The sequence below is a fragment of the Alternaria dauci genome, chromosome 4, assembly GCF_042100115.1.
Source record: "Alternaria dauci strain A2016 chromosome 4, whole genome shotgun sequence".
Taxonomy (NCBI): Eukaryota; Fungi; Ascomycota; class Dothideomycetes; order Pleosporales; family Pleosporaceae; genus Alternaria; species Alternaria dauci.
The window spans coordinates 3,299,370-3,325,698 of NC_091275.1; the positions used below are offsets into that span (position 1 = coordinate 3,299,370).

Below are 26,329 nucleotides of genomic sequence, written 5' to 3' on the forward strand. Positions count from 1 at the left end.
ATTACCCCACCACGCCACCTCCAACATGACTTTCGCAAACGCGTAGACGCACCAACAGCCAAACAAACACCAGAGTAAAACACGACAAGAAATACACAATGCTCATCACGGAGACACACAAGGATGTGCCGACCAAGGCAGGCGGTGACATGAGTACGTTGTTGCTGCACATGCTGCTCTTGGGTGTCACTTGGTTCCATTGAAGCTGATTTGTGCGCTCGTTGCCCAGGGATCTTCCTCTTCCATCCTACGGTCCCAAACTACCCGAAAGCGAAGTTTCCGGGTGTCGTTGTGTTTTCGGAGATTTATCAAGGTATGTTACATTGTCTCAATTTGATTGGGATTTGTTCTTGATACTTGTCATCTTCGTTGTCAGTACTGTCATGTCCCTATCGATGATACATAGTTAATGGACGAACCAAGAGTAGAAATGACCGTCAAGTTACATATTCCCATTTCCTCATCTCTCCTTTTCTCGCTATGAACATTCCATTACCTACTCTTCTTTGCTTACCGAAATCACTTAATCATCTGCATAATCTCATCCATCCCACCCATCTCATTCACTAACTGAGCTCGACTAGTCACCGGACCCGTAGCCCGCTTCGCGCGTCAAATAGCGTCCCAAGGCTACATCGTCGCAGCGCCATCATCCTACCACGAGTTCACAGGTCCAGAACCTCTTGCGTACGACGGTCCGGGTACGGATGCCGGCAACGAATGGAAAATCACCAAGACAGTTGAAGCCTACGACGAAGATGCCACCCTGTCTATTGACACGCTGCTCGAGCTGCCAACGTGCAACGGCCGGGTTGGCGCTACTGGTACGTCACCGCTCTCTCGTGTCCCATCTCCGTCCCATGTCATCTTCGACTCCAGCTCCTCCACTAGTTTAGATTGACCATGAATAGGCATGTGCCTAGGCGGCCACCTAGCCTACCGCTGCGCCCTCGACCCCCGCATCTCAAGCGCAATCTGCTACTTCGCAACCGACATCCACTCTTCCACTCTCGGCAAAGGCAAGAAGGACGACTCGCTTGCCCGCACCAAGGACATCAAGGGCGAGCTCGTCATGATCTTTGGCAAAATGGATACTCATGTTCCGCCCGAGGGCAGGGACCTGATCAGGAAGACACTGCATGAGGCTGGCGTGACGTTTTCGTTTTACGAACCGGCTTGGGCGCAACGTAAGTCTGGGTTTTGATGATTGTTTGTGTGTGTGTGGAGGTTGTGCTAATGGTGCTGTAGATGCTTTTATTCGTGATGAACTGAGCAAGGGTCGGTATGATGCGGCGTTGTCGGGGATTTGCTTTGAGATGCTGAAGGAGCTGTTCAACCGGACGCTACGAAGTGATTTGGGGCCCAGGAGTGGGGGTGAGGTGGAGGTGGAGGATGTTTGCTGAGATGGAATGAGTGTGGTGTCGAGTGTTTGGCAGCAGGCGGGATGATGCTCAGCCCGTGGAAAGTTGGAGGTTTTTCTGGAGCAGTGTCTGTACGTAGTACGTAGCCTGATGAGATCTTCTACGGGATGATTGTCTGGATCAAAATGAACTGCTACTGCGTCTTCGGCTGATCTCAAGTCTAGGCGTCATGACAATCTCACCTCGTGCTGGGAAGAAAGTGAACAGGTGCGGGTAAGAAACAGCGTTGCCTTGTAGATATCAAGTCAAAAAAGAAGAATTTAATTACCGCTGCATAGCTAAGCATCAGTCTACTACTTGAAAGTCTTCAGTCTTTTCGTGTGATGTGACAGAACAGGGACGTTCAAGCCAACAGGCCAATGAGGACGCCGACGATATGCACGCCCGCCAAGCCCTCTAAACAGCGCTAACACCGATGCTTCTCGAACCTCGGGAGCTCAAAACATCTGCATTCGCCATCTCGCCGCATTCCACCCTCACAACCCGCTGTCAAACTCAAACCCAAAAATCAACGTCACCAAACCACCACCACCACTGCACCCATCAAAAAACTATGCCTCGCCAACGCTCCGGAACCGCGCCCCCTCGCCGCCCGCAGGTCCCGGCCGCAAAGCAAGCAACAACCGCACCTGCGCCCGCGTCCTCGCGCCCACACTCGACGGCCGCTGCTCCGCCGGCCAGCACTCATGCGCCCCCGCAGCAGCAGCAGGCACATGCGCCTACGCCCCAGGGCCCGGGTCTGTTTGGACAGATGGCTAGCACCGCTGCGTAAGTAGGAGTCTAGGCACCCACTTCCATCTTTCCACTCCGCCGCCCCATTGGCATGCGAAGAAACATAGAAAAGCTACTTGGATAGTATTTCACGGATATGAGTGACTAACGTGTATATAGTGGCGTCGCAGTAGGATCTTCCATCGGCCACGCAGTCGGCGGCTGGTTCTCAGGCGGATCCTCGGCGCCCGCCGAGGCCTCGCCTCAAGCCACCGAGTTCTCTGCTCAACACCAGCAGTCCAATGCGTCTGCGCAAATGGCGCAGTCGGGGCCGTGTGCGAATGATGTGCAGAGCTTCCGCAAGTGCATGGATGAGAACCAGGGCAGTCTGACGATTTGTGGGTGGTACTTGGATCAGCTCAAGGCTTGTCAGGCGGCGGCTAGTCAGTACTAGGCGAGGAAGAAATGAAGGGGAATGTATTTGTGAAGCATAGATAGCGAACACGGCATATATCCTGAGATGGCGGCGGTGTTGAGCATAGTTGTGAATATTGGGAAATCAAAACACCCCACTTTGGTCATATGCGTATTGCTTGTGATGAGAAGTACCCTTTTTCCCCTCAATCACTGTCTTGGGTTGTACCTTGTGTGGTTTCTTGCCTGTGGTATACATTTCCAAGTCCTGGTTCAAGAAGACTCTTGCACCAAAATGTACCATCCAATTACCTGATTCCAACAACATCTTCAATCCCAGCTAGAAAGAATCTCAGCACCGCCACTACCCTCCATCTTGCCCTTCCCTTTCCCTACATACCGCACGCCCTCACACTCACCGCTCCCCTGCTGTTGCGATGCATCCTCCACGTTATCACCACTCCCTCCCCTCCACTCACCATCCAAGCCCGAGTGCACATCATCATACCCCATTGTCCCGTAGTACCCCGAGTCAATCCTCGGTTTCTTATTCGTAGACGGACCTGGCATACCCTCTCCGACTCCTAATTCCTCCGCTCTCTCTCCATGCATCTTGTGACTGGCTGGCCTTTTATCTCCTGTACAGGAACTGGTCGTTCGAAGCGAAGTGTCCACGGCCGGAGTCACTGAATTACTCTCGAACCCTGCTTTCTTCCCAGACGTTGCACGCTCCTTCTTTGCTCGAACAAAAGTGTCGTCGCGGAAAGGATCAGAGTATAAATCCTCGTTGTCAAACATATCCGGACTGTCCTCTTTTTCCTCCATCTCTTTTAACCCCAACAAGTCTCCATCTTCCTTCTCCCCAAGACACCCACTCACATCCCCATCGCCATCCCCATCTCCATCTCCCCCCACCACCACTCTTTCCATCCGCTCCCCCCTCCTACCCACCCTATATTCTTCCAAACCCCCCTTCTGCCTCTCCACCTGCTCCACTTTCCTCTGCGCCTCCAGCACCGCCAGCGAAATACTATGCGCCTGCATTTTATACCTCTGCGCTAGTTTCTGTACATCTACCGAATTCCGATTCGTGCGTAACACTGCCAGCGCGCAGTTTGCTTGGTGCCGCATGTTGTCTTGTTGGTTTTTGAGCTGTGTGAGGTTGGCAAGGTGGTGGGCAGATTGTTGGGCGAGAGCGTATTGGCGGGCGAGAGCGTGGTGATTCTGTTGCGCTTGTTGCTGGGCTGCTTGTTGCTGGGCGTGTAGGATCTGTCGGTGTTGTAATGCGTAGTCTGAGAGTGTGGGGTGGGGTGTTCTTGAGATGTTTGGTGACACATTCGTCGTGGGTTGATGCTGGGGAGGGGGAGGTAGTATATGGTTTTGTGACTGCGGCTGTGGTTGTTGCTCGACTTCCACAATGCACATGTACTGGCCCGGCGTATATCGTCTCGTTTGGCCAGCGTTCCCCGTCATGGGTATCCCCTCTTGCGCCATCTTATCAGTGTCTAAGCGCACGGGCGACGGTGCGGTTTGGCCACATGGCGACGGAGGTTGTGCTGGGCTCACCTCTTCCCACTCATGCGAGGGGTACATGTCGCTCTCGAGCAGCCTTCCCAGGCGCTTATTCATTTCCTGTTTCTTGCGCTCTTCTTCGGCTTTGTAGGCCTCCCAGTAGTGTATCAGTTCGTCTCTTATACTACGGAATGCTACGACGTCTTCTTGTTCGCGTGCCACCCGCGCTTGGTGCAGAAACGTGTGCCGGCCACTTCGAAACGTTACGTCAGGTACGTAGTTGGCCAGCTCGGTATAAAAGTTGCGGAACTCGGTGAACATTTTCCGGATAGGCGGTTCTTCTGTGATGGCTTTGGAGCTCTCCGAGGAGATTTGGTGTTTCCATTCGGCGGCGTAAGCATCAAATACTGGCATGCCGGCTACCAGTATTGGTTTGTTGGTCGGCATCGAGGGTACCGAGCAGCAATTCTCGTAGTGACCTGTTGGCGCAGAATATATCTGTGAAGTGCCAGGTATCACAGAATACACCGAGTTGTTGTTTGGCCGGCCATCGAAGACGCCACCGATGCTCGGCTGTCGCACATTTCGTAGTCGTTCAAACGGGCTGAACAGCAACTTGGCGTTGGACAGAATCTGGTACTCGTCCCACTGGAAATTATCTAGACCAAGTCGGACTTGTAGCTTGAAGAGCTTTTTTGATTTGGCCAAGATGCCGGAGACGACCACAGAGACGTAATCTGCGTCCGTTAGCAAGATCTCAAGATCACGAATCAAATCCTTACCTCTGATGTCGTAGATTTCGACCTCCTCGTCCCAAGGAGGATTGAGACCATGGGTAATTTGAGGATTCGCATCGCCCCAATTCTCTAGCAAGATATCAACAGTATAATTCCTCACCGATCCCCACGCAAAGCTCGTCAGAAACTTCTTTTTTGCTTTATCAGCCTCTTCCGCCATCATATGCGAAGATCCATCTGCGCGTTTCGGTTCCAGCAATCGACGACCACACATGAACGCACCGTCCTTGCGGACATCGATCTTGAAGGTGACGATGCTGAAGAGTAGATGTTTTACCTCGTCATGAATCTGACGGGATACAAGAAGGAGGTCTGTGAGGCGCATGGGAAACGCAGCGACCAGTGGAGGCGCAAGACCTGAAGGTACGGATGGCGGCATAAAGCGGTTGCTTGCACGAAACGTATGCGTACGGAACAGAAAGGGCTCTTCGTAACTTTCCTGGTGGACGGCAGCTGTTGAAGAGCCAACTGGTTCGGTAGGCAGTAGATAGCGGTAGATTTCATGCCGCAGCTCAAGCGGCAGCTGCTTGAGGAAGTAACACGGCGTGCCTGGATGACCTTGATGGTGGGCACATAGCTCAAAGTATGGCCTGTGGAAAGATGTACATAGTCAGCACATGCACCATACACTAGTTACTTGTAGATGCAACGTACGGCTGCCATCTGAAAAGCCGCCCACACCTCTCTCCATCCGCGCGCTTAAACTGGCACCATCCCGCAAGGCTCTGCTGATCGCGATGAGCACTGCACGTAGGAAGGAACGTAGGATGAGCGTCAATCTGCGACTTCTTGCCTATAACAGCACCGCATCGGAGATTTGTCTTCTTGGAATGACCGGAGCATCGTCTCAGGAAGTTTTCTGGATCTCGGGGATCGACGGGTGCTGGTGGCTTTACAGGCAACGTTGTGGGTTCAGCGGTGAGGATTTGTGGTTCGGGGCTGTCTTCGATTTTGATGTAGTTGGAGGAGGCCGAGGAGGCGGATGCCATGGTCGGCAACGAGGGTCAACAGACTCGATCTTTACACCAGGACAGCGCTGAGACCGCGGAGCAAGGCCGGATGGAATACAGGAAGAGATGGAGTCGGAGTCTCAAGAATATGCCATGCACGACAGGTCCTATGTAGCAAACATGCCGTGTAACCTACGCTGAGTCGTCGGAACACACCAGTTTCTCTTTGGACCGACAGAGAGAGAAGGAGGGAGAGGACAACGTATCAGGCGGGGAGTCCTGCACTGTATCGCATCGGGAGGCCGTCAACTATGCGCAGAATGCAGTCTGGGAACACGATTGCACTTTTTGCACTCTCTGCGCAGGACCTCAGTCGTCCTTCTGCTTCCTCCACCACCACCTCCTCCTCCTCGACGGCCGCTGCATCAGCAGCCAGCCAGCCATCAAGTGCGTGCCCCGCTTTCTGCACACGGTACGCCCACGCCTCGTACGGGCATAAGGGGTCTGGACTAGGCGAATCGCCTGGTTTGACGACCATGCATACCGATAACCTGAACCTGTACAACGGCATTTACCAAAACATTCTTTTTTTGTTTGCACCGCGAGAGGAAAGACTTCCATGGGTCGCAGGCGGTAACAGGGCCATGTGCAGTTTTAGCACCATGACCTTTTGCCCCATTTGTCTAGTTTCCTCTCGGGATGGGTGGGTGGGATCTGGGATGGGGAAAACAGACCGGGGGGCCGCGGCAGTGATTATGTGGGTTGTGGGCCGGCCGGCGATCAGCGGTACAACCAGCGATAATCGACCATCATCACATCACACACGAAACTAACCGTTAGGACCCCAAGGGTCGCATCATCACCACACCTGCGTCTTGGCTGGCTGATAGCCGGGCGTGCAGCGCCTCGCCTCGCCCCGTCTCACTGGCATCCCCTGGTTCTCGTGATCAACATGCGCCATCACCCTCGATGCGTTCATACCGGGCTGATGCTCGGTACTACCCAGGATACACGGCGTTGTTGACGCGAGGCTGAGTAAACGGCTGCGGCCACTTCTTCTCTTTCTACTTCTCCTTTTGCTTCCTCTTGACACGTCTTGAATCCGGACATTTACGGCTTCTTTTTTTTTTTTGCCGTCTTGCTTTTCACACGGCAGATAACTACCAGCGCAAGCAAGCGTCACATAGCCGCATAGACAAATACACATACCTATTCCACGAACGTTATCTACTGAACATCCAGTAGACGATGCACCACCATGACCGATGAGGTACACACAAACACTTTCCCATATCCTCCTCACACCAACTAACTAACCACCTCCTCCCCTCCCAGATCCCTTCACCACCTACCTCCTCACCGCCCAAACCCTGCATCGGAGACGCCATCTACGGCACCACCGCATCTTCCAACTCCATCCATGACTCCGGCATCGAAGTAAGCCCAACCGCGACCCTCCAACGCACCGACTACCCATCGTCGCGACGCTACTACATCCTCCCACCGAACATCAACGGCCATGGGCGGATGGTGCTCGCGCATCGCACGGTGCCGCATGTAGTCGGGGTTGTGCTTGTGGTGGGTGTGTTTGCGTGGGGCGTGTGTTGTGCGTTGTTTGCGTTTCCGCTGTTGGGGGGACGGTCGGGGCAGCATGGGAGGGGGGCGTGATTGTCTGGTATGGGCGTATGGTGGGGATGGCGATGGACGGCGTGGACGGCGCTGCGGGCTATGTGTTGCTGTCATGACTATCTGCTTTACTCATGGGCGTTGTGTATCTGTTCGTCTAGATTTGTTGCGTTTGGTAGTATTTAAGAAAGCTAGGTAGCCGGCCTACGCAAAGACCGTAGCCACAAAGTTTCCAAAGACCATATATCTCCCTCACAATTTCGCCTCCCTCCTCGCTTCCGCCTCCCGCCTCCTAACCTCCAACTCCCTCTCCGCCCTCCCCCTCCTCTCCTCCCCCACAAGCGGAACCCCCTCCTCAATCTCATGCTGCACCACCATCCTCTTCCCTTTTACCAACTGCACAATCAAATAATTCATCGCACACCGGATCCCTAGCTCTTCGCCCCTCTTCACAATCCACCCGTTGATATACTCAATCTCCGTTTGCGCACCTTGCCGCGTATCCGCCAGCATACTGCTTATATTATCGCTGGTGCGGTGCGCGATCCCTACGGCCACGGTTTCCAGACGCCCTGGGTCGAAGCGCTCGGATACATTGGGAATGTATTGGAGTTCGGGGAGGGAGCGGATGACGAGGCTGATTTCCGAGAGCAGGAGGCGCATGGTGCGGGTTAGTGCGTAGTTGTTTAATATGGCGCCGTTGCGTGCATCGATGAGCGCGGTTAGCGGGTTGATGATGCAATTCACGGCTAGCTTGTCGAGTTGCATTTGTAGAAGATCGGGCGGCGAGAAGGAGGCTGCGCTGAGGACTGGTGTGCGCAGCAGGGTGCGCAGGAGGTAGCGCTGGTTCGGTGTAAATAGGAATTTGCTGCTGCTGGGAGGTGGATACTCTGGGTTGAGTTTTTCGGGCATATCGGACATGGCGGGCTTGCTGTCTTTTCCTGCTGAGAAGCGTAATTCAGGGATGTAGGGCTCGTTGGGATTGCGGTCGCGTTCGTGGGGTAGGATGCTGAGCGAGATTGTACCGAAGCCGGCGTGGACAGTGGTAAAGCGACTGTCGCGCGAGGCGTGCATGCCGTGCGAGTTGATGCCGAGCATGTAGTGGGGTCTGGTCTCTGGGTCTGGGAAGATTTCTCTGTTGACTTCCTCGACCACGCCCATGCCGTTTTGTAGGAAACACACGACAGAGTCCCTGTGCAGCCTGTGCTTTACAGACGAGATGGCCTGCAGAACAAACGGGGCTTTGGAGCAGATGATCAGCGAGCTGATGGGTTCCGTTGATTCCCCGGGCAGGATTTCAGGCCCTCCTGGTACGTCTACAGGAGCTTTCAAGCCCACCTCTTGACCATGGTATCGGACACGCGGTATTGCGAGCTCGGAGTCGTAACCGTCTCGTATCTCTTCATCGCCATCGGTGACGAGCGTCAGCCTTTGTGGCGAATTGATCCATTCGTTGTACTTTGCCCAGCCTCCGTGAATCAGTGTGACTGGAGGTGGGTTTGGTATTCCGCGTAGGGCGTGCGCAATAAATGTCCCCACATTTCCGAGTCCGATGATATGAATGCGGCGGTCGAGTACAGGCTGCCTGCGATAGAAGTCGGCCGTGTTGTGAGAAGCTGGTGAGGGGTTGGATTGATCTGGTCTGTCCTTGCTGCACCTTGTAAGCCGCAGTGGATCGAGAGCAGCGCCGTGTATACTTACTCGTGTGCCGGTTCATCCTGTGCGCCTGCACTCTCAGACTTCTTCCAGCTCGTCATGAAGCCCCTCGTCTGGTAGTAAGCCACCCGGCTCGCGCAATGGCTACCGGGGCTGCATCTTCTTGTTATGTGTGGTATCCGAGGCCGAAGCCTGGGGAGAAATTGTGAAACAGAGGAGAAAGACAGCTTGAAGGCTTTGCAATTCACATGTGTATGTTGCGACCAACTCTGCAATAGGCAAAGGCAATTTCAGAGTCGGCGGAGGTGAGTGAATGACGCTATGAGCTATCGCCGTTTAGATGCCGGAGCTAGCGCGGCTTTACTCGGCCCGCAACTTTTCTTTGGCTGGTGTTAACAACTTCACCTGCTTTGTCGCGAATTGTCGCGCCCTCACAAAACACGACTTTGATATTCGCGACTGCCATCCCATCACCATGGACCCACAAACAGACCTCCCCGACCTCGTCGAGGACCTGGAAGTCAACATTGACGAGCTCACCACCGCCCTCGAGCCGCTCCTGGCAACGCCGCTGCACACGACCGCGTCATCCCTCCCGCTCCTAGACAAGGCCGAGTTCTACTGCATGTCTGCCTATGCCGTCGAGGCGATTCTATTTTCCGCGCTCAAGGCCTCGGGCGTCAATGCCATGGAGCACGATGTCTTCAAGGAGATTGCGCGCCTGAAGCAGTACAACACCAAGATCAAGGAAATCAAGGACAGAGGCATAATGGGCAGTGCAGAAGGCAGGGCGCGACTCGACGTGGGCGCTGCGCAGAGGTTTATCAAGCATGGTCTAGCCGGCAACGACAGGTACGATCTGGAGAGGCAGGAGCGCACGGCTAAAGAAAAGGCGCGCGCGCATTTGAAAGCGCAGAGGATCAACAAGAAATTCGACGACGAGGGCAAGGAGATGGCATCCGAGGACGCGACGCCCAAGAAAAGGGGCGTCGATGAAGTCGACGGCCAGCAAGAGTACTCGGATAACGAGGTGATGCAAGGTATGGAGGAAGCAGAGCCGGCAACCAAAAAAGCCCGCGTCACCTCAGCTGAAGGTACCGAAATCGAATCTGAAGCCACCTCGTCTAGCCAGACAAAGTCGAAGAAGCAGAAGAAGGAGACCAAGGCCAAGAAATCCAAGGCCAAGAAGGCAGAGAAGAAGGCAACCCAGAGCGCAGATAGCACCGATGCCGACGCCGATAACAACAACGATAACGACACCATCCCACCCAGCAAATCCCATCCAGACCCCGCCCCCGACCTCGACACCCCACAACCCAAGAAACACGGCCGTCCCCCGAAAAAGGAGCGAAAAACACAAAAATCAAAACAGGGCCCGGACACAATCGACGTCGCCACACCAAACCAAGATACGGATGCTGAAGCAACGCCGTCCGTCTCAAGAACAGAGGAGCGCGTCACAAGACGGAGGAATACGAGGCTTTCGACGCAGAATGTGCACGAGGAGGGGGAGGAGTCTGTGGTGCCGACGCCGGATAATGCGCCCAAGACGAGGAGCGAGATGTTTAATGCGTTGTTGGATGGGTCGTTGGGTGAGAAGCAGAAGAAGGGGAAGGGTGGGGGGAGAGGGGGGAAGAGGGGTGGGAAGGGGAAGGGGAAGGGGAAGTGAGATTGTGGCGGTGTTATGAGGGTTATGAGGGTTAAGAGGAAAGAAGATGTTATAGAGGTTGCTTCATTGAGGACCATAGTATGCAAGAGTGTCAGGGTCTTGGGATATAAGGCAGGTTGCGGTGGAACAAGAGGACGAGGATGTGTTTGTCGCCTGGGGCTTTTACACATGGATGAGTAATTATGGAGGTATAGATTACTCCTCTTGTCGTAAAATGTTCACGACCAGCTCCGAGGGGGACATGTATGGAGGCAGAGTCTGGTGCGTGGCAAGTTTTCTCCTCGATAATGATACCCAACCCATCTTCAAGAGTGCCAATCCATTTCAGTTTCACATGCAGCACAGAATATCGCAATCACGAACCTCCACTCACGTCGCAAATCTAAAACAAGGCGCTGGGTTGGATTGGATTAGGCGCTCGCGTCCCGTTCCTGCATGTGGGGGCTGAACACAGCTTCTGTGACAGGCCAGCCTCGTTCACCCACACCATGGACAGCAGCCACTAGAGACACGACATCGCTCCGAGGCTGTGTACATGCACAAGTAAGCAGTCGTCTTTGTTCATGTCGCAGGAGCGATGGATTTCGTCTTTTCTTTTCCGTTTTTCTTTCCTCACACTTTTTTCTTCACGTTTCGGCCACCGTCAACGCTATCATGGAGAGCACTCCGAGTCTCCGTCGCGAGACAAGCCAGTCTACATTATGTGTACATGCGGAGCCCAAAAAAGAGCCGGTATCGACGGCGACGCCCCTTCTTGACCTCGACGATGCGACTCCTGTTCCACAAGGCTGGCCCACATCACCGAACCGCGTCAAACACTCTCTGTCCATGATACTACTAAATATGGCATTCGACATATTCCTCTTTGCATTCTCGTCCTGTTTCCTTGTCTTTTCATTGGTAGTCATGCACTACAACGGCGCTCCAACAAGCGAGAATCCAACGGCCACCAATGTCCTAGCACGAGCCACTAAATACGTACGAGTCCATGCAGGATCTCAGAACTGATCAGGAAACTGACGCTGTAAAATAGGGCCCTACCGTCTTTCCGCTCCTCTTCGCCTCCGTCGTTGGACGAGCAACTCACGCGATTCTTCTCTGGCGCCTGGAGAAGGGCGAACGGATCAAGATTCTTGATATGCTGGCTACGAGCACGTCGCTCACGAGTACGGTTACCTCACAGATTCATCTGCGTCAACTCAGTGTCTTGAGTGTACTGCTCGTTGCTACATGGGCGCTATCGCCAATTGGCGGCCAAGCATCACTGCGACAGATGACTATTGAGACGGTGGCGAAACGCAGCGACGCATCATTCCAATACGTTGTACCGGTCGTCAATGATATGAAACTCAGAACCAACGACGATCCACATACAGCCAATATTTTCACGACCGCCATGTTTGCTGCCTCGACAACAAAACCTTCTCCAGTCGATTTATGGGGCAACGTCAAGGTACCCAAAATCGAGTACTATGAGAAGAAATCAAAGCCAGACATCAATGGCTGGCTCACTACTGGATCAGAAGATGATCAATTGGCTGCCTACTCGTCTTTTGTGGGCATCCGCATTGATGGTGCCCAACATAAGACTACAACAACCAACTACCATTTCCCTATTCACACACAATATCTACAATTAACATGCGCTACCGCCAGTTTTACGGGATTCGGAGACTTTCCTCGCGTGTACTTGCCTCCAGATGCTCGTAATATAACTGGCGGTAGCACTATCATATGGTGGTCGGGTGACGACGTCGAGAACAGGTCGCAATTAGCGTTTGAGTCACTGGTGCCGTTCAATTTCTCCTACGTCAATAGACTATGGGATACTGATACCAGTGTTTCTTGCTCGGTAGAGACTAGCTATGTAGAAGTTGAGGTTTGGTGTGCTGTAAATTCGACCTGTCGAGCTGCCAAGGTCCGCCGCTCGCAACTGCCTCAAATCCCACCCGCCTTTACCTTGCTGGAAATGGACGACATGCTCATTTGGGAAAATCTTTTTTATAGGATCGTGGATAGCATAGTCAACAATTTGGCATCTACATTCGACGACTCCTTTGGCATATACCTGGCGAATGCTTCGCTCAAGATGGCATCCGATGAGGGCGAAAGGGACCCAACACTGGTATCTGATGAAGTCTGGTCTTACCGATTCGGCCGACTACTCAACTCGTACTGGACTTGCCTGTACAGTATGTATACTGTAACTGGCGAGATTAACGCCGACACTTCCTTTTTTTGGGCCACAAATACCACGTTTCAGCCGTACGACAAAATCGATTGGGACGGCCCTAACATTGCGAGCAACTATAAATTTGAGAGAGAGAGTACCTTGAAGTCAAAAGTGTGGACATCACAAGGCAGCAAGTACGAACACGTCGAAGTCATGGTAGCCCACATACCCTGGGCCATTACCCTCGCCATCACATCACTCGTCCTCATCGCATTCAGCCTCATTCCACCACTAGTCCGTCACTTCCTCACCAACGGGCCAGATATAGCGATGAACTTCTCCAGCCTCGCCACACGCAATAATTCCCATATACCAATCCCCGCCGGTGGTTCGTTCCTCCCTGCTGCAGACCGGTTCAGACTGCTCAGAGATGTAAGGCTCCGTTTTGCTGATGCGGAAGGCAAGTCTGACGTGGGGAATCTGGTGATTGCTTCAGAGGGCGTTGAGAAAGCGGAGTTTGCGGGGGTTCGCAAGGAGAGGTTGTATGAATGAGAGATGAACATGTTTTGGTCACTTGTTTGGTGTTGTTATGACATGTTGAAGATTTTTTTTGGAAGCTAGTAATGAGCGGTCGGTGTGTTAAGGGACTTTAGCTTGCGAGCTTGCAAGAAGTGCTAGGTTGTTTTTCACTTTGGCTATGCATTGCAGCGCAGTGTCTGATTACTAGATACCCCCAGCCGCGGATAAACATTGCATCCGTGCAGTTGTCGAATTACTTATTCATATTCCTCAACTACAACTCCCCTCCAACCGCTCCCAAATTCCTCCTATTACCCTCAATATCCCCTACGCAAGGCTGCTATGTTCCCCGCTTAGATTTTGCGCGGACGTTCCTAGTCCTTTATTTCCTATTGCTGACAAGTCCGCCACGATAGACAAGGCTAGTCGTGTTCTAGTGCAACCTATTCCCCCTTAGCCTGTCTGAATTACACTGTGCTCGCGCAGATTATAGTAGGATTCCTTACACAATCCTGCACTATCGTGCGCGCGGCCGTCGCTTAATTAAGGAAAAGGCTAAAAGCCAGCAGTTCCTCGCTCTATATGAGGAGGACGCTCTCGTAGTAAGTAAAAATAATATACTTTACTGTGAAGATGGAGTTAAAGTTGTAAGTAACTAGGGAACCCTATTTATTATAATTCTCGAGTAATAGAATGAATAAGAAATTTATGCTAGAAGATATAAAATTTTGTAACAGGTTTATTTTCAGCTTTGGTCGTTTCGATGTGGATATCGGACAGACTACATGGGCCTGTCAGCTTACATTCGCCGCACTACTAGAACGCTAGGTTCCGATTTAATTTAACAGCCAGGGTTAGTGGCTGACCCAAGGAGGCATCTGCTTCCAGTTGTCGATGTACTATCAACTATATGGGTTTTAGTTCAAGTTCTCCTTCTAGAAGTTTGTACAAACATACGAATGCAGTATAAATAACGCCTGGAATTTCCGATGCATCTAGGGTTACAGTCTTCTCTGGATCGACATTCACCTGATGAAGAAGGTTAGTACCTATCTAAGAGGCATGTTTGAAGGGATAATAACTATTTTGACTAATGGTATAGGCGGAACTGGCGAGGAGGAGAGTAAAAATGGCTTAGATGAGTTGCACTATTGTTGAGTATGTGCGTGAATAAAAGCGCTTCGAAGATAGTTCCGATGACAGGAGTTGTAGCAGAGCATGAGGCTTTATAGGATTAGATTCCTCCGGTCTAGAGTCAGTTTCTAGATTACCTATCAGCCAAGATCCGGTTCCTTCCGCTTATCTAAAAATTACTTCCATGATTATTTACTACTAGTGTCGTCGAGCGACCCTCGTACCGAACCTCTAGGCCCAGCCGTACGCTATTCCAACCCCATCGTAGTACTCACCTCCAGCAGCATAGCTCCCCACAGTATCTTCCTTGCCGAATAGTACCTACGTCTAGCACGCGTTCCTCCTATCCCCCTCAATACCGCCCCTCATCTCCGGAAACGTATCAAAAAACCGCTCATCCACACCCCAATACCTCAGATCCCCATGGTACCACTCAAACAGCGGACTAGGATAGTACGTGCCCGTATCTTCGTTGAGGAAAAACGCGTCTTCAAAGGCAAAGGGCCAGTCGAAGCGCAGGAAGCGTGAGTAGCAGTTTGATAGGTCGGCGCCGGCGCTGGTTTGGAAGAGGGTGGTGTGTTGGGTGAGGAGGCGGGAGCGCAGGGTGGGCCAGGCGAAGAAGTCGAGGGCGATGGGGTGGGAGGTGGAGGATTGTGAGAAGCTGGGATGAGGGGTGTTAGGAATACTTTGCTTGGTTGAGGGAAGGGGGATAGGTGGGTGGGTACCTTGGACGGAGCCAGAGTGGGACTTTGTCTAGTTCTGCCTTTGTAGCGTTGAGATAGTACTAGACATTTATCCCAAAATTAGCTTCTTGCTTCGTAGATTTACACATGCTGTCCCATGCTTCGCCAATATGCTCAATGAAAGCCCACGTACCTTGAGTAGCTTGAAACTCTTATACGCCACAGCCAGTCTCTCCACGTTGGGCAGATGCTTGAACAGCAGCTCGTCAACCTGTTTCAGAATCGTGAGCGCGGGACTCGTCTTCCATTCCAATGAGGGCAAGTTGTCCCAACCCTGTTTTATGCCTTGGTACAGTAATCCTGCTTCCGCAGTATCAGAGCGTACTAGACTGTCGTTGGCGGAAGAAGAAGAAGAAGAGCCGGTTGTAGCTCCTGTGGAACGATGGTGGTAGGTGAAGACTTTGCCGAAGAGCTCGTTGCTTCTTTTCCAGATGGGGCAGATGGAGGAAAAGGCTGAGGGTGGGTTATCTGGATTGCCAATGTGGAGGATAGTTGGGGACGGACAACGCCAGTTTGGTCCGAAGATCTGTAAATAAAGTGGGTTAGTAGGCAAAAGGAATCAGGGATGAATACAGTGGAGCATACTTCTTCCATCATGGGTGCCCAGGTCGCTGTTGCTGGTGCGTTGCCCCAGGACAAGTCTTCCGCCTCTTCCTCTGAGCTTTCTCGAACGAGCTGGAGATCGAGCTCCATCTTGGCTTGTTCATGTTGGTTTGCTAGCGCCACCGGTAAATGTGTGTCTGTCATGACCGTCATGCCATCGAGATCGAGTGGTTGTTTGGCCGCAGACGGGGTAAAAGTAGATGATTGATCGACGGGCGTTGGCGGAGATTGCCTCGTTGCACTGGCAGATGAGACGGCGCGAGGCTTCGGTGACTGATGGCCTGCCATCTAGAGTGAGCCATCGGAGGTTCAACAATCAATGATAAAAGTCATGCGTACCGGCACTGGTCGCGGCAGGAGAGATGGCTTCATCGACACCATCGTCCGCCCGCGGTCGTGGCACTACCGTCGCAGCAGTCTTACTGGACATGCTCAAGTCCAGTCCTACCACGTTCTTGACGCTATCAATTACATCTCTTAATCGCTCGTTCTCCGCTCGCAGACTATCAATCTCGGACAGTAAGCTTGCCGTCGCCCCATCACGATCTTGATCTCGCAGTATCTGAATTGTGCGCTCCAGCTCTGCGATGTGTGTTTTTGTCTTTTCCCTGAGTGAGCGCTGGGCTTCGCGGTCAATAGCTCGCTTGCGCTCGCGTCGCTCCTGTTCTCCCAGGCACGACGCACGGCGTTTCCGCTTCGCGACGGGGGCAATGGGGGTTTGGAGCGGAGGAGCTGCGTCGCTAGCTTGGCGGTTCACCATGACGGAAAGTAGGTATTATTAGCTCCTTTTCTTTTTCGAATCGCGCAGTTCAAGTCAGTGTCAGTGATGGACGACTAGCATTCATTGCAATATACAATGTCAATGTGAGCGAGTAAGTACTAGCTCTCCTAGCGAAAAAAAAAAGCTTCCCGTTATAATCTGCCCTTGAGTAGCGCCTACCGAGGGATTTTTCCCGCGATCGGGGGTTCAGCATTGCGGCGAGTTGGCGGCATCCGGACGCCATAATGCGGGGGAAGGTGGGGTTATGGGGTAGGTTAGAATGCATGCGACGACTACGCCTTTGCCGCATCCTATGCTAACTCTACTAGGTATTGGTAGGGCAGCCTCGCGAAGCTTAGTGCAGGGCTATTGGCTGGAGAGACCAGAGAGATGCTGGCTGACGTCAGGTGCTGGGGTAAGCACTGCCGAACCTGGTCTTGTATACGATAACGGACAAAGTTTCGTCCTTGCGACGAGACGATTTGGGTGCTGGTTGGTTGGTTGACGTCGGATGCTAGAATGCCTTGCAACTGCCTTTACTCTTTGCGCACGCGACGATTCGTAAGATCCCTGTTGCCCGCGACAGTAACCCAAAGTAGACCTACTTGAATATCGAAGGATACATTAGGTTACTAGTGAATCAGTCGCCAAGTGTTAATTAAATCGTAGTTCTGAAAGGGCCAGCGATTGACAACAGCATGTCTCTCTCGCAGCTCGTACACGCCATTTCCAGCGTTCCGCTCGCATACCATAGCCCACCAGGTACCATGACTCACACGCCCTACGCTCAACACGCCGAACCATCCAAAGACTCTCCGACCTTGCCAAAGAATGCGATTACCACATCCAAAACACAAAACCCGCCATGCCACGCACAGCACTCTTTGTAATCGACGTCCAAGCCGAATTGGCGCAAAACGCAACGACCGAGATTCCCCACGCGGAGCGCATTCGCGCAGCCGGAAGTAGCATTCTGCAAAGAGCACGTTCAGCTATCGACTCTGCTAGCAAGCAGGGAAGAGTGTCAGAGTTGGAGATTGTGTTTGTGCAGCACGAGGAGGGTGCTGAGAAAGGAGCGTTGGTCAGAGGGAGTAAAGCCTGGGAGCTCGTGTTCCAGCCACGAGACGATGATAGATGGGAAAGACTGGTGTCGAAAGATGTCCGTGAGTAATTATCCCGCTCTCAGAAGTTCATGTCGGTTTGTTTTGAATCGACTAAATGCTATCAGGCGATACGTTTGCGTCCAACCCGCAGCTCGCAGTCCAGCTGAAGAACGAGGGCGTAGACACGATTGTAGCTTTTGGTATCCAAAGTGAATGTTGTGTGCTTTCGACTTGCAGAGGTGCGTTGGCCGCTGGATTCAAGGTCCTCTTGTTGAGCGGTGCGCATTCTACTTACGATATCGGCGGCAAGCCCGCGGAGGCCGTTGAAAGGGAGGTAGAGGCTCAGCTCGAGAGGGAGGGCGCTGAGGTAGTACCCTGGGATTCATGGAAGCCATCAGCTTGATGTGTGTGAGGGTGGACAAACAGTGTACAAGGATCTATCAGACCCTCTAGCTCGGTGGGACTGCCAAGTGCATGTGTAGGGAGATTTTGCTCAACCGCGTCATTGCATACCACCGCGAGCAAAGTTTCGTCCCTACAAAGAACGACTTGGCCACTTATTACCGGGTCAAGATATCAGAACAATGTGCGGACAGGCAGGTAGAAGATGGCCAACTCCGTACTACCAATACATAAATCCAGCTGCTCGCCCCCCATCCCCCACGCTACAACTTCGACGGCCGCCAATCAGGCTTCCTCTTCTCCGCAAACGCCTTGAGCCCCTCTAGCGCATTCTCCCCTGCATCCAACCCATGTCCAAACCTCTCAATCGTAACCTGCGTCGCCCGCTCCACACTCCCATACTCCCACGCCTCCCTGAGCGCCGCCCTCGTCACAATCGCCGAATCAGGCGAGATATCCGCAATATCTTTCGCCAGCTTGAGCGCCTCGTCTACCACGTTGTCCTTGGCTGTCGAAATGCGGTTCACGAGGTTGAGCTCCTTGGCCCGCTGTGCGGTAATAGGGCGCCCGGTTAATGCGAGTTCAGAGGCAATGGGCAGACCAACGTTGCGGACGAGACGGGGGGGCCCGCCGCCGGCGGCGAAGATGCCGCGTAGGGCTTCTGGGAGGCCGAAGGTTGCGTGGAGGGCGGCGACGACGAGGTCGCTGTGAGAGTTGTTAGTATACTTATTTCCTATATCCAAGAAAAAGGGGAAAAAAAAAGAGAGAGAGGGAAAGAGAAAGGGAAATAAAGAGAACATACCACCCCAACACAATCTCAAACCCCCCACCAAGCGCAAACCCATTCACAGCCGCAATAACCGGCTTCTTCCCCATCCGCCGACTCAACCCCCCAAACCCACTCAACGGATGTCTCAACAACCCCGGACTCGCCTTCAACTCCCCGCTCCGTATCTTACCCAACTGAATCAGATCCTGGCCTGCACAGAAACTTTTCGTCCCTGCGCCCGTGACAATGGCGACGCGCAGATTGGGCTCGTGGTCGAACCAGTCGAACACAGAGCCCATTTCGAGATGCCCTTCGAACGGGATCGAGTTCATTTGGCGTTCGCGGTTGATGGTGACGAGGAGGACATGGTCGGCGGGGTAGGAGAGGAGGACGTGGGTGGTGGGAGGGGGTGAGGTTTCGGTTTTGAAGGAGGAGGACATGGTTGGTGGTGGGCGGAGGATGGATAAGCTGCGCGCGTTGGAGCCGAGGTATTTTCCCCGCGTCACGCTAATGCGGGTGGATAGGTCGGCTACATAGTAGGCGTACCTCATTGGATCACTATTGTCGCGCAACTCAGTGCACAATCTTGGACTTTTGTTCGAATTCCGTGGGTTACATGGATTGAAGCGGTAGTCGTAACAGCGTGGACTTCTACAATTATTTCTGTTATCTTGTGTTATCTCACCCGTGTTTCTAACCTTGTAGCATTAATCACCTACGGTTGATTGTATCGCTTTGGTGTTCAAGTATCCACCAAACTCCAGAAAACCACATCGCATCGCATCTCCAGTAGTACAATACATTGAACAACAAATATAGCAATCGCAAAATAAGTGATAGAAATATTGAATTCGTTTTGATTTATTCACGTCGTATCCTAGACACCCTCATCCCTCCATCTCGACCTCCTCCTGACCACCACCACTACCACCATAAGGGTATCTACCTTACACACACACACACACACATCCGACACGACGTCAACTCCTCCTACTTCTTTCCTCCACATACATGCCGCGCGAACGCAATGTACGTGACCATCCACATCGTCGTCGTCAGACATGAATATCGTGACCATATGATTTTCTCTTCCCAGGTCGTAGATGCTTTGCAGTTAAAACTTTTGTGTTGTTGTTGACATCTTCCATCATAACCCCCCTACCTCGCTAGACCACATCCACTACATGTCCTGTTTCTCCCTCTCTTTTCTCTTCTCTTCTTTCCTCCTCGTTCAAGTCTCAGTACGTTGATAAAACAAGATATACGCCACCTTGTTATCCCTCACATTCTCCTTGAGCAACGGCGTCCTCTTTCCCGCCGAATTCGGCGTCGCCGTCCCATTCGCATTCGCACTCGCAACAGGCCACTTCTTGTTGCCATCTTTCTGCTTCTCCGCGCCGTTCCCATTCACCTGATTCCACCCCCCCTTGTCCCCCTCCTCCTCATCTAAATCAATCTGCGCAAAGAAATTCCTACTCTTACCCGCATCACTCCTGTGCTGTTCAAGCGCAGCCGCAAGCACTTTCGGATCCTCTTCCGCACCCCCCTCCGCCACTTCTTCTGCGCGCACACGGCGGATAATAGTATCGTCCATGCGGATCCACTCTCTTCCTTCCTGGCGCCGCAGGTCTACCGTGTAGTGCCCGCCACTCGCATTCTTGCCGTGGTGGTAGACAACGCCTGTGAGTCTGTAGCGCGGGAAGCCGCCTTGCATCTGGTAGGTGCCACGTTTGTGTGGGGGGAAGACTTCTTTGGGGAGCTCGAGTTCGAGCGGGTATCCGATCTTTTTCCAGATCTTTTGGGGGCCCTTTTCGTCGTAGTGGAAGCGCTTGAGGTGGAGGATCAGGACCGGGGGGAGGGTTTCGATGTGGACTTGCTTTGTGGAGGCCTTGGCGCCCCGGGCCGCGCCGTCTAGTGTCTCCAGACGTGTCAAGTTCTTGAGAGCGTCGGAGATGTTGTTGATATGGGGCTCGCCAATGTCGAGTTGGAGAGGTTGATACGGTTCCAATGTGACGGAAGCCTTCTCACCCGGCCTCTTGTATTCCGAGCGCAGCTTACCGCCAAATATCTTCGTGATAGGGCTCTCAATGTCAATAGCACCCGAGTTCTGCGTGATGGCAGTCTTTTGCTTGTGTCCGACTTCTTCCCAGCCGCCGTCAATGGATCCTGAGCGCTCAGCATTGGGGGATGTACCAGCATCTGCGGGCTGGCTCTGCTTCCCACTCTTGATAATGTGCACGCACTCGTCGTGCAGTCCAGCAAGCAAGAACCCCAGGAACTCCTCGGCGTCTTCTTGTTGACCCCGCTTCATGTTATCGAAACGAGGCAGACGTTTGATGACGTCGTAAACGTACTCGGGCGTAAGCGGGTCGCCGTACTGCTCCAGCTCGTTGCCCTTGAGCCGGAGCCGGAGTTGTTCAACGTTATCCGCAGAGTCAATGAGTCGGAAATCGCGCAGAAACATGATCATAGCGTCAACAAGAGGTGTCTCGGACTTGAAGCTATGAGCAGCGCGCTTCGCAACCTGGTCGAGGAAGTCGTAGAAGGGAACGCAGAATAGAAGTACCTGGAGAATCTGGACTAATGTCAGCAGGGGACACGGGGCGAGGACGGTTCATAACGCACCGAGTTCATGTAACAGAGGTTACCCGTGTTAACCAGACCACGAGGCTCGATGAAGGAAACCTTTTTCCCTGAATCGACTGAGAAGGATGCCAGAATATCGGCAAGGGTGTTGTTTTTCGGCGCTACTGGGCCATTGGGAGCAGCAACAGCGCCGTTGGTCACAGGTGCTGGCTGCGCTGCGGCAGGAGCATTCTTCGCTCGAAGCAACTCTGCCCATGACTTTGGCGCTGCCGGCTTGGGCGGGGATGCTGATGCTGTCTCTTCGGCATTTGCGCCCGTGTCTGGTGTCGCTGCCACTGCGTCTCCAGCCTGCGTCGACTCCCTGCGGGTCGCGACAGGCGACTTGACCGACTGTTGTGTGGTGGAAGCCGCACTTGGTGCCTTTGCGGATTTGACGGGGATGCGGGGTACGGCGGGGATGGTGGTGTTGCGGGCATGCTTTTTGACAGCAGCTGATGGCTGCGCGGGCGACTGTATGGCGGATGGTGTCGTAGTAGACGGTGTGGTGGACTGCGCCAGATCGGCTTCCGAGGGCGGATGCGAGGTAGACGGGGTATCGACTTCAGCGTCAGAGGGTCCTGCGATCGTCGAAGCCTGCGATTCTTCTGGTTCTTCGGTCGGCGTCAGATCGCCCTCAGTGTGATGCTCAAATTCCTTTGCGTCATCCTCGTCCACAGGCTGCTCGCGTGAGGGGAGGGCCAACGCCTGCTCTTCGGTAGACACCGGAGCCCGTCGCCTTCTCCGCCCTCTCGCGGCGCGCGCAGGGAAGTCTGAGTCGGGGACGGACAGCCAGGGCAGGGGCGGATAGAAGGGCTTGAATGCGATGGACTGCGGGGTGGTCAGAGCTGGCTGGATAGACTTTGAGTCAGCCGCCGGGGGAGGGCTGTCGAGGCTGGTGCTTGTCTGCGGGGTCGGAGAGGTGATTTGAGTGTGCGACTGCACTGCAGCTGGCGACGGCGCCGTCTGGGGCGTGGGCATACGGGGAGCAGGCGGAGTGCGCGAATGGACAATGGGGGGCGTCTGGCCCATGGCGCGGTTGACTGGCGGCGCCATGTGCAGGTGCGACGAGACTACCACAGGCGACGCATGGGGCTGCGGCTGGAACTGGCGCGGAGGCATAGCATACTGGAGAGCGTGTGGCGGCGGTTGCTGATACGGGTACCATTGCTGCTGCATGGGCTGCATGTGCTGGGCATAGCCGTGCGGAGGCCCGTACTGCTGGAGGTGGTGGTAGGGGGCGGCATAGGGGTTGTGGTGGACGGGCGAGTGCGTCTGGGGAGGGACGTGGTGGTGGTGGTGGTAGTACTGCTGCTCCTGCCTTCTGCCAGGCATATAAGGGCCGGGCATCATGGGCGGTACACGCGGTGTTGCCTCGACAGTCGGCGCCGGCTCGGGACCAAGCAGCCAACTTGTGAGGCAACGGGGAGCGTGCGACGAGACGACGGACTGCTCGGTGCCAGCGATGGCGGCCGCGAGATGGGAATGGGCGACAATGCGGCGTTGAGATGGGTGCGGATAATTATTTGGATGGCGACGAGGGTTGACGTGTGGATGGGCGAATAGACGATCGCGGGGTCATGGTATCAGAATGACATGAGCGCAGCAGAGGCTGCCCGCGAAGGAAACACGTGAGGGTGCAGTGAGTGAATTGAGATGAGGTTGTCGACAAAGTCTCCAGGCCGATCCGAAAGGGCAATCGCAGCGCAGCCGTCTGTGCGGAGACCCTGTCGTCAGAGATGGTTCCCAAGGTTTACGCCACAGCACACGGGGCATTCGCCGTCATCTATCACGTACGTCTTGGACTGCATACAGTCGCGGGTATACGTTCAAGTTCCGCAACGCAAGCTCTGTTGTCGGGCACTTGTTCTAGGCGTTGTACCGCAAACCGCATCAACACGTGATTGCACGTCGTACCTACCTAGGCTGTCCATCGCCACTCCTCCTTCTGATTCCCGTCCCCTCCAAACCACCCTCTTGGGGACGCCTGCACTCGCAATAAACATCACTGCTCCGATATTACCTCCTCCCCCTCTCCCCCCTCCTGCTCCTCTGTTTTCTTTCCCTCGCCATATCGACCTTCGTTCCATCCGTACCCTGCATCCCCACTCGCGTCGCAGGCAAGTCGAACACCAGCCAGTACTGCGCGCCCGCAGCGCCCGCAGCAGCTGAAAGACAGCATCTCTGACCTGCCGTTGGATACGCTCAGTCTTACGTCTGCTATTGTCGTCGCAATTCCGGCTGTTCCCGCGAGAGCAAAAAGTCTCGTCGACGTCATCGTCATCGACGCTATCGTGAGCCCTTAGCTGGGAGTCATGTCTAGCAACCCACCCGTCGCGTCCTCGTCCAAGGCCTCCGCACCCTCTGGACCCGCTTCGCCCGCCCAGAACCAGACACCGTCCATCAGTACCAGCAGCTTCTTCGCACAGCCGCGGGGTAGTGGCGCGCCGGCGCGATCATCTCCCACCCCCCGGAACACGCAGCAGCAGAAGAAGCAGCACAAAGGCTCAAAGCGCTTCAGGCAGACGGACGAGGATGCCATTGTCGAGTCGCTCGCCATGCGTCCATTCAACAATCGCAAGGGCCAGACGTCCATTACCCACCTCATGAACTTTAGCCTGCCGCCACGCCCAACCAACCACCAGTCGCACGGCCATGGCAGGAACTACCGGCGCAACCCGACCTGGGGTCTTGGCTCGGGCTACCATGCCGTTGACAAGGCGAGGTAAGCTCAACGGCCCGAAGACCTGTAGAGTGCACAGCTGACCTTGGACAGATACGTGCACGCCAACTACCGCTTCATCGTAGATCCGCGCGGCGATTATCGCGCCCAAAGCGTCGATGCCGATATTCACCTGGACTGGAACAACGTCCTGCAGATATTGGCATCCGAGCTTTCACAAGAGGCTTCCTGCCCCATTTGCCTGGGGACTCCCGTAGCCCCGAGGATGGCCAGATGTGGTCATATCTTTTGTCTCCCCTGTCTCATCCGCTACATGCATTCCGAAGACGAGGGCAAGGCCCCGGAGAAGAAGGCTCGTTCGAAAAAGTGCCCGCTGTGCTTTGACACGATATATGCATCCGAAACTAGACCGGTGCGCTGGTACACTGGCCAGGAGGGTGAGCCTCCTAGAGAGGGAGGCGACGTAGTTCTTCGCTTGGTCGTCAGATCCGCTGGAAGCACCCTGGCCATGCCTCGTGATGGAGCGGATGCCTTGAGTAAAGACGAGGACATTCCCTGGTACCATGCTGCCGAGGTCACCGACTACGCCCGCGTGATGCGGGGTGGGGAGGACTACATGTTGGAGCAACTCGATCAGGAGATTCTGAAACTGGAGCAGCAGGGGAAAGAAGATGAGGTCATGTTTGCCGAGGACAGCATGGAGTGGACCAAGAGGGCCATTAAGAATATACGAGATGCGAAAGAAAAGCTCAAAGGAATTGGAAACCCTCCGGAGGAACCAGCCAAGCCCGCGGAGCCGAAGATGAAGAGGGCGCCTATCGTCTTCGACGAGGATGCCGCACCAGAGATGTACACGGTACAGAACGCGTCCAAGTCTGGCCACAGTTCCACCCCGATAGCGAATGTCTCCGAGGCTGATGTTACTCAAAGCAAGGACAGAACAGTGTCCATGTCATCGCACTCGTCCGCAGCAAGTCATGGGCTATCTCTTACGCTTGCAGAGCTTCGCAACCGACAACAACACGAGCACCACAAGACGCCATCCGAATACTTTTTCTACCAAGCATTGTTGCATTACTATCTATCGCCACTGGACATTCGTATCTTGAAGGCGGCCTTTGGAAACTTTGCGTCGTTTCCTTCAACGATCCTCCCTCGGGTCGAGCATGTGTCTACAGGCCATGTCGTCGACGACGAGCTCCGGAAGCGCACAAAGTACCTGGCACATCTTCCCTATGGCTGCGAGGTTGGTTTTCTTGAGTGCGACTGGACCGACACCGTCGCGCCTGAAGTGCTGGAGCGCTTCCGACCTGAGATTGAGAAGCGGCGAAAGAAGCACACGGAAAAGGAGACCAAAGAGGAAAAGGCGCGCCAACGTGCGGAGAAGGCTGAATACGCTGAATTTGCATCTGCGCGGAGACGGCGTCCGAGCATGACCGAGAGGTTCTCTGCCGATGACTTCCAGCCGTTGGCGTCGGGAAGCATGTCTGATGCGCAGCCGGTTGGAGATGGAGATCACCCTTCGACGTCGCCGCCCTGGCCGCCGCGCCGTGGTGATGGGTTTGCGTCGCTGGCTTCGCCGTCGTCGAGTCCGTCGGCGCCGCGGACGGTATGGGGTACTGCGGTTGTGGCTGGCGCGTCGCCTGTTCTTGGACCGCAAGATCATCATCATGACGGCGATGATGGGTGGTTACAGGGCTGGGAGAAGGATTTGTTGGCTGAGGAAGATATGATTGCCCAGGCGCAGGCCTTGTCTCTAGGTGGGAGCGAGGAGACGACGAAGAAGCAGGCTGGTGGTGGGGGTGGGGGCGGGGGAAAGAAGAAGAAGGGGAAGAAGATTACGTTGATGAGTACGAATGTGAGGAGGGGGGCGTAGGTGGTTAGTCTTTTGGGTTGCATCACTGAGTAGCATGGCGCGAAAGGGAGCAATGAATTTATTGTCATGTGAGGAATGTTGCGGTTCGCAGTCATGGTGATGTGTAGTTGAGGTAAAGGTAGTTGTATATACCACAATCATCCAATCATCTAAGATAAGCCGTGATGGCCAAACCCACGCATCTGC

At 54.0% G+C, this 26,329-nt stretch overlaps 11 protein-coding genes across 11 annotated transcripts; 7 read left to right on the top strand and 4 right to left on the bottom strand.

The window, feature by feature from the left end:
• Nucleotides 1–98: 98 nt before the first annotated feature.
• On the top strand, nucleotides 99–1,403 carry ACET3X_005592 (uncharacterized protein; the record flags this gene model as incomplete). Its single annotated transcript, XM_069451814.1, has 5 exons — nucleotides 99–153; nucleotides 230–313; nucleotides 585–824; nucleotides 912–1,187; nucleotides 1,249–1,403. 5 exons carry the CDS (start codon nucleotides 99–101, stop codon nucleotides 1,401–1,403), a joined length of 810 nt encoding a protein of 269 aa, XP_069307636.1.
• Nucleotides 1,404–1,974: 571 nt separating this feature from the next.
• On the top strand, nucleotides 1,975–2,586 carry ACET3X_005593 (uncharacterized protein; the record flags this gene model as incomplete). Its single annotated transcript, XM_069451815.1, has 2 exons — nucleotides 1,975–2,189; nucleotides 2,313–2,586. The coding sequence occupies 2 exons, from the start codon at nucleotides 1,975–1,977 to the stop codon at nucleotides 2,584–2,586; spliced, it is 489 nt and encodes a 162-aa protein (XP_069307637.1).
• Nucleotides 2,587–4,015: 1,429 nt separating this feature from the next.
• ACET3X_005594 (uncharacterized protein) lies at nucleotides 4,016–5,844 on the bottom strand (the record flags this gene model as incomplete). Its single annotated transcript, XM_069451817.1, has 4 exons — nucleotides 4,016–4,051; nucleotides 4,113–4,795; nucleotides 4,841–5,445; nucleotides 5,510–5,844. The coding sequence occupies 4 exons, from the start codon at nucleotides 5,842–5,844 to the stop codon at nucleotides 4,016–4,018; spliced, it is 1,659 nt and encodes a 552-aa protein (XP_069307638.1).
• Nucleotides 5,845–7,063: 1,219 nt separating this feature from the next.
• On the top strand, nucleotides 7,064–7,473 carry ACET3X_005595 (uncharacterized protein; the record flags this gene model as incomplete). The annotated part of the gene is made up of 2 exons (XM_069451818.1): nucleotides 7,064–7,075; nucleotides 7,141–7,473. 2 exons carry the CDS (start codon nucleotides 7,064–7,066, stop codon nucleotides 7,471–7,473), a joined length of 345 nt encoding a protein of 114 aa, XP_069307639.1.
• Nucleotides 7,474–7,683: 210 nt separating this feature from the next.
• Nucleotides 7,684–9,397, bottom strand: ACET3X_005596 (uncharacterized protein; the record flags this gene model as incomplete). The annotated part of the gene is made up of 2 exons (XM_069451819.1): nucleotides 9,133–9,397; nucleotides 7,684–9,082 (listed from the first exon to the last, which is right to left on the bottom strand). The coding sequence occupies exons 1-2, from the start codon at nucleotides 9,186–9,188 to the stop codon at nucleotides 7,684–7,686; spliced, it is 1,455 nt and encodes a 484-aa protein (XP_069307640.1). The 5' UTR covers nucleotides 9,189–9,397.
• A 165-nt stretch (nucleotides 9,398–9,562) lies between these two features.
• ACET3X_005597 (uncharacterized protein) lies at nucleotides 9,563–10,756 on the top strand (the record flags this gene model as incomplete). Its single annotated transcript, XM_069451820.1, has 1 exon — nucleotides 9,563–10,756. The coding sequence occupies one exon, from the start codon at nucleotides 9,563–9,565 to the stop codon at nucleotides 10,754–10,756; it is 1,194 nt and encodes a 397-aa protein (XP_069307641.1).
• Nucleotides 10,757–11,373: 617 nt separating this feature from the next.
• Nucleotides 11,374–13,665, top strand: ACET3X_005598 (uncharacterized protein). Its single transcript, XM_069451821.1, has 2 exons — nucleotides 11,374–11,734; nucleotides 11,790–13,665. The coding sequence occupies exons 1-2, from the start codon at nucleotides 11,411–11,413 to the stop codon at nucleotides 13,479–13,481; spliced, it is 2,016 nt and encodes a 671-aa protein (XP_069307642.1). The 5' UTR covers nucleotides 11,374–11,410; the 3' UTR covers nucleotides 13,482–13,665.
• A 3,888-nt stretch (nucleotides 13,666–17,553) lies between these two features.
• ACET3X_005599 (uncharacterized protein) lies at nucleotides 17,554–18,194 on the top strand (the record flags this gene model as incomplete). Its single annotated transcript, XM_069451822.1, has 2 exons — nucleotides 17,554–17,851; nucleotides 17,917–18,194. 2 exons carry the CDS (start codon nucleotides 17,554–17,556, stop codon nucleotides 18,192–18,194), a joined length of 576 nt encoding a protein of 191 aa, XP_069307643.1.
• Nucleotides 18,195–18,456: 262 nt separating this feature from the next.
• Nucleotides 18,457–19,402, bottom strand: ACET3X_005600 (uncharacterized protein; the record flags this gene model as incomplete). Its single annotated transcript, XM_069451823.1, has 2 exons — nucleotides 18,457–18,898; nucleotides 18,996–19,402. The coding sequence occupies 2 exons, from the start codon at nucleotides 19,400–19,402 to the stop codon at nucleotides 18,457–18,459; spliced, it is 849 nt and encodes a 282-aa protein (XP_069307644.1).
• Nucleotides 19,403–19,797: 395 nt separating this feature from the next.
• On the bottom strand, nucleotides 19,798–23,250 carry ACET3X_005601 (uncharacterized protein). The gene is made up of 2 exons (XM_069451824.1): nucleotides 21,588–23,250; nucleotides 19,798–21,537 (listed from the first exon to the last, which is right to left on the bottom strand). Exons 1-2 carry the CDS (start codon nucleotides 22,935–22,937, stop codon nucleotides 20,194–20,196), a joined length of 2,694 nt encoding a protein of 897 aa, XP_069307645.1. The 5' UTR covers nucleotides 22,938–23,250; the 3' UTR covers nucleotides 19,798–20,193.
• A 303-nt stretch (nucleotides 23,251–23,553) lies between these two features.
• ACET3X_005602 (uncharacterized protein) lies at nucleotides 23,554–26,143 on the top strand (the record flags this gene model as incomplete). Its single annotated transcript, XM_069451825.1, has 2 exons — nucleotides 23,554–24,309; nucleotides 24,361–26,143. Exons 1-2 carry the CDS (start codon nucleotides 23,900–23,902, stop codon nucleotides 26,141–26,143), a joined length of 2,193 nt encoding a protein of 730 aa, XP_069307646.1. The 5' UTR covers nucleotides 23,554–23,899.
• Between the last annotated feature and the right edge of the window lie 186 nt (nucleotides 26,144–26,329).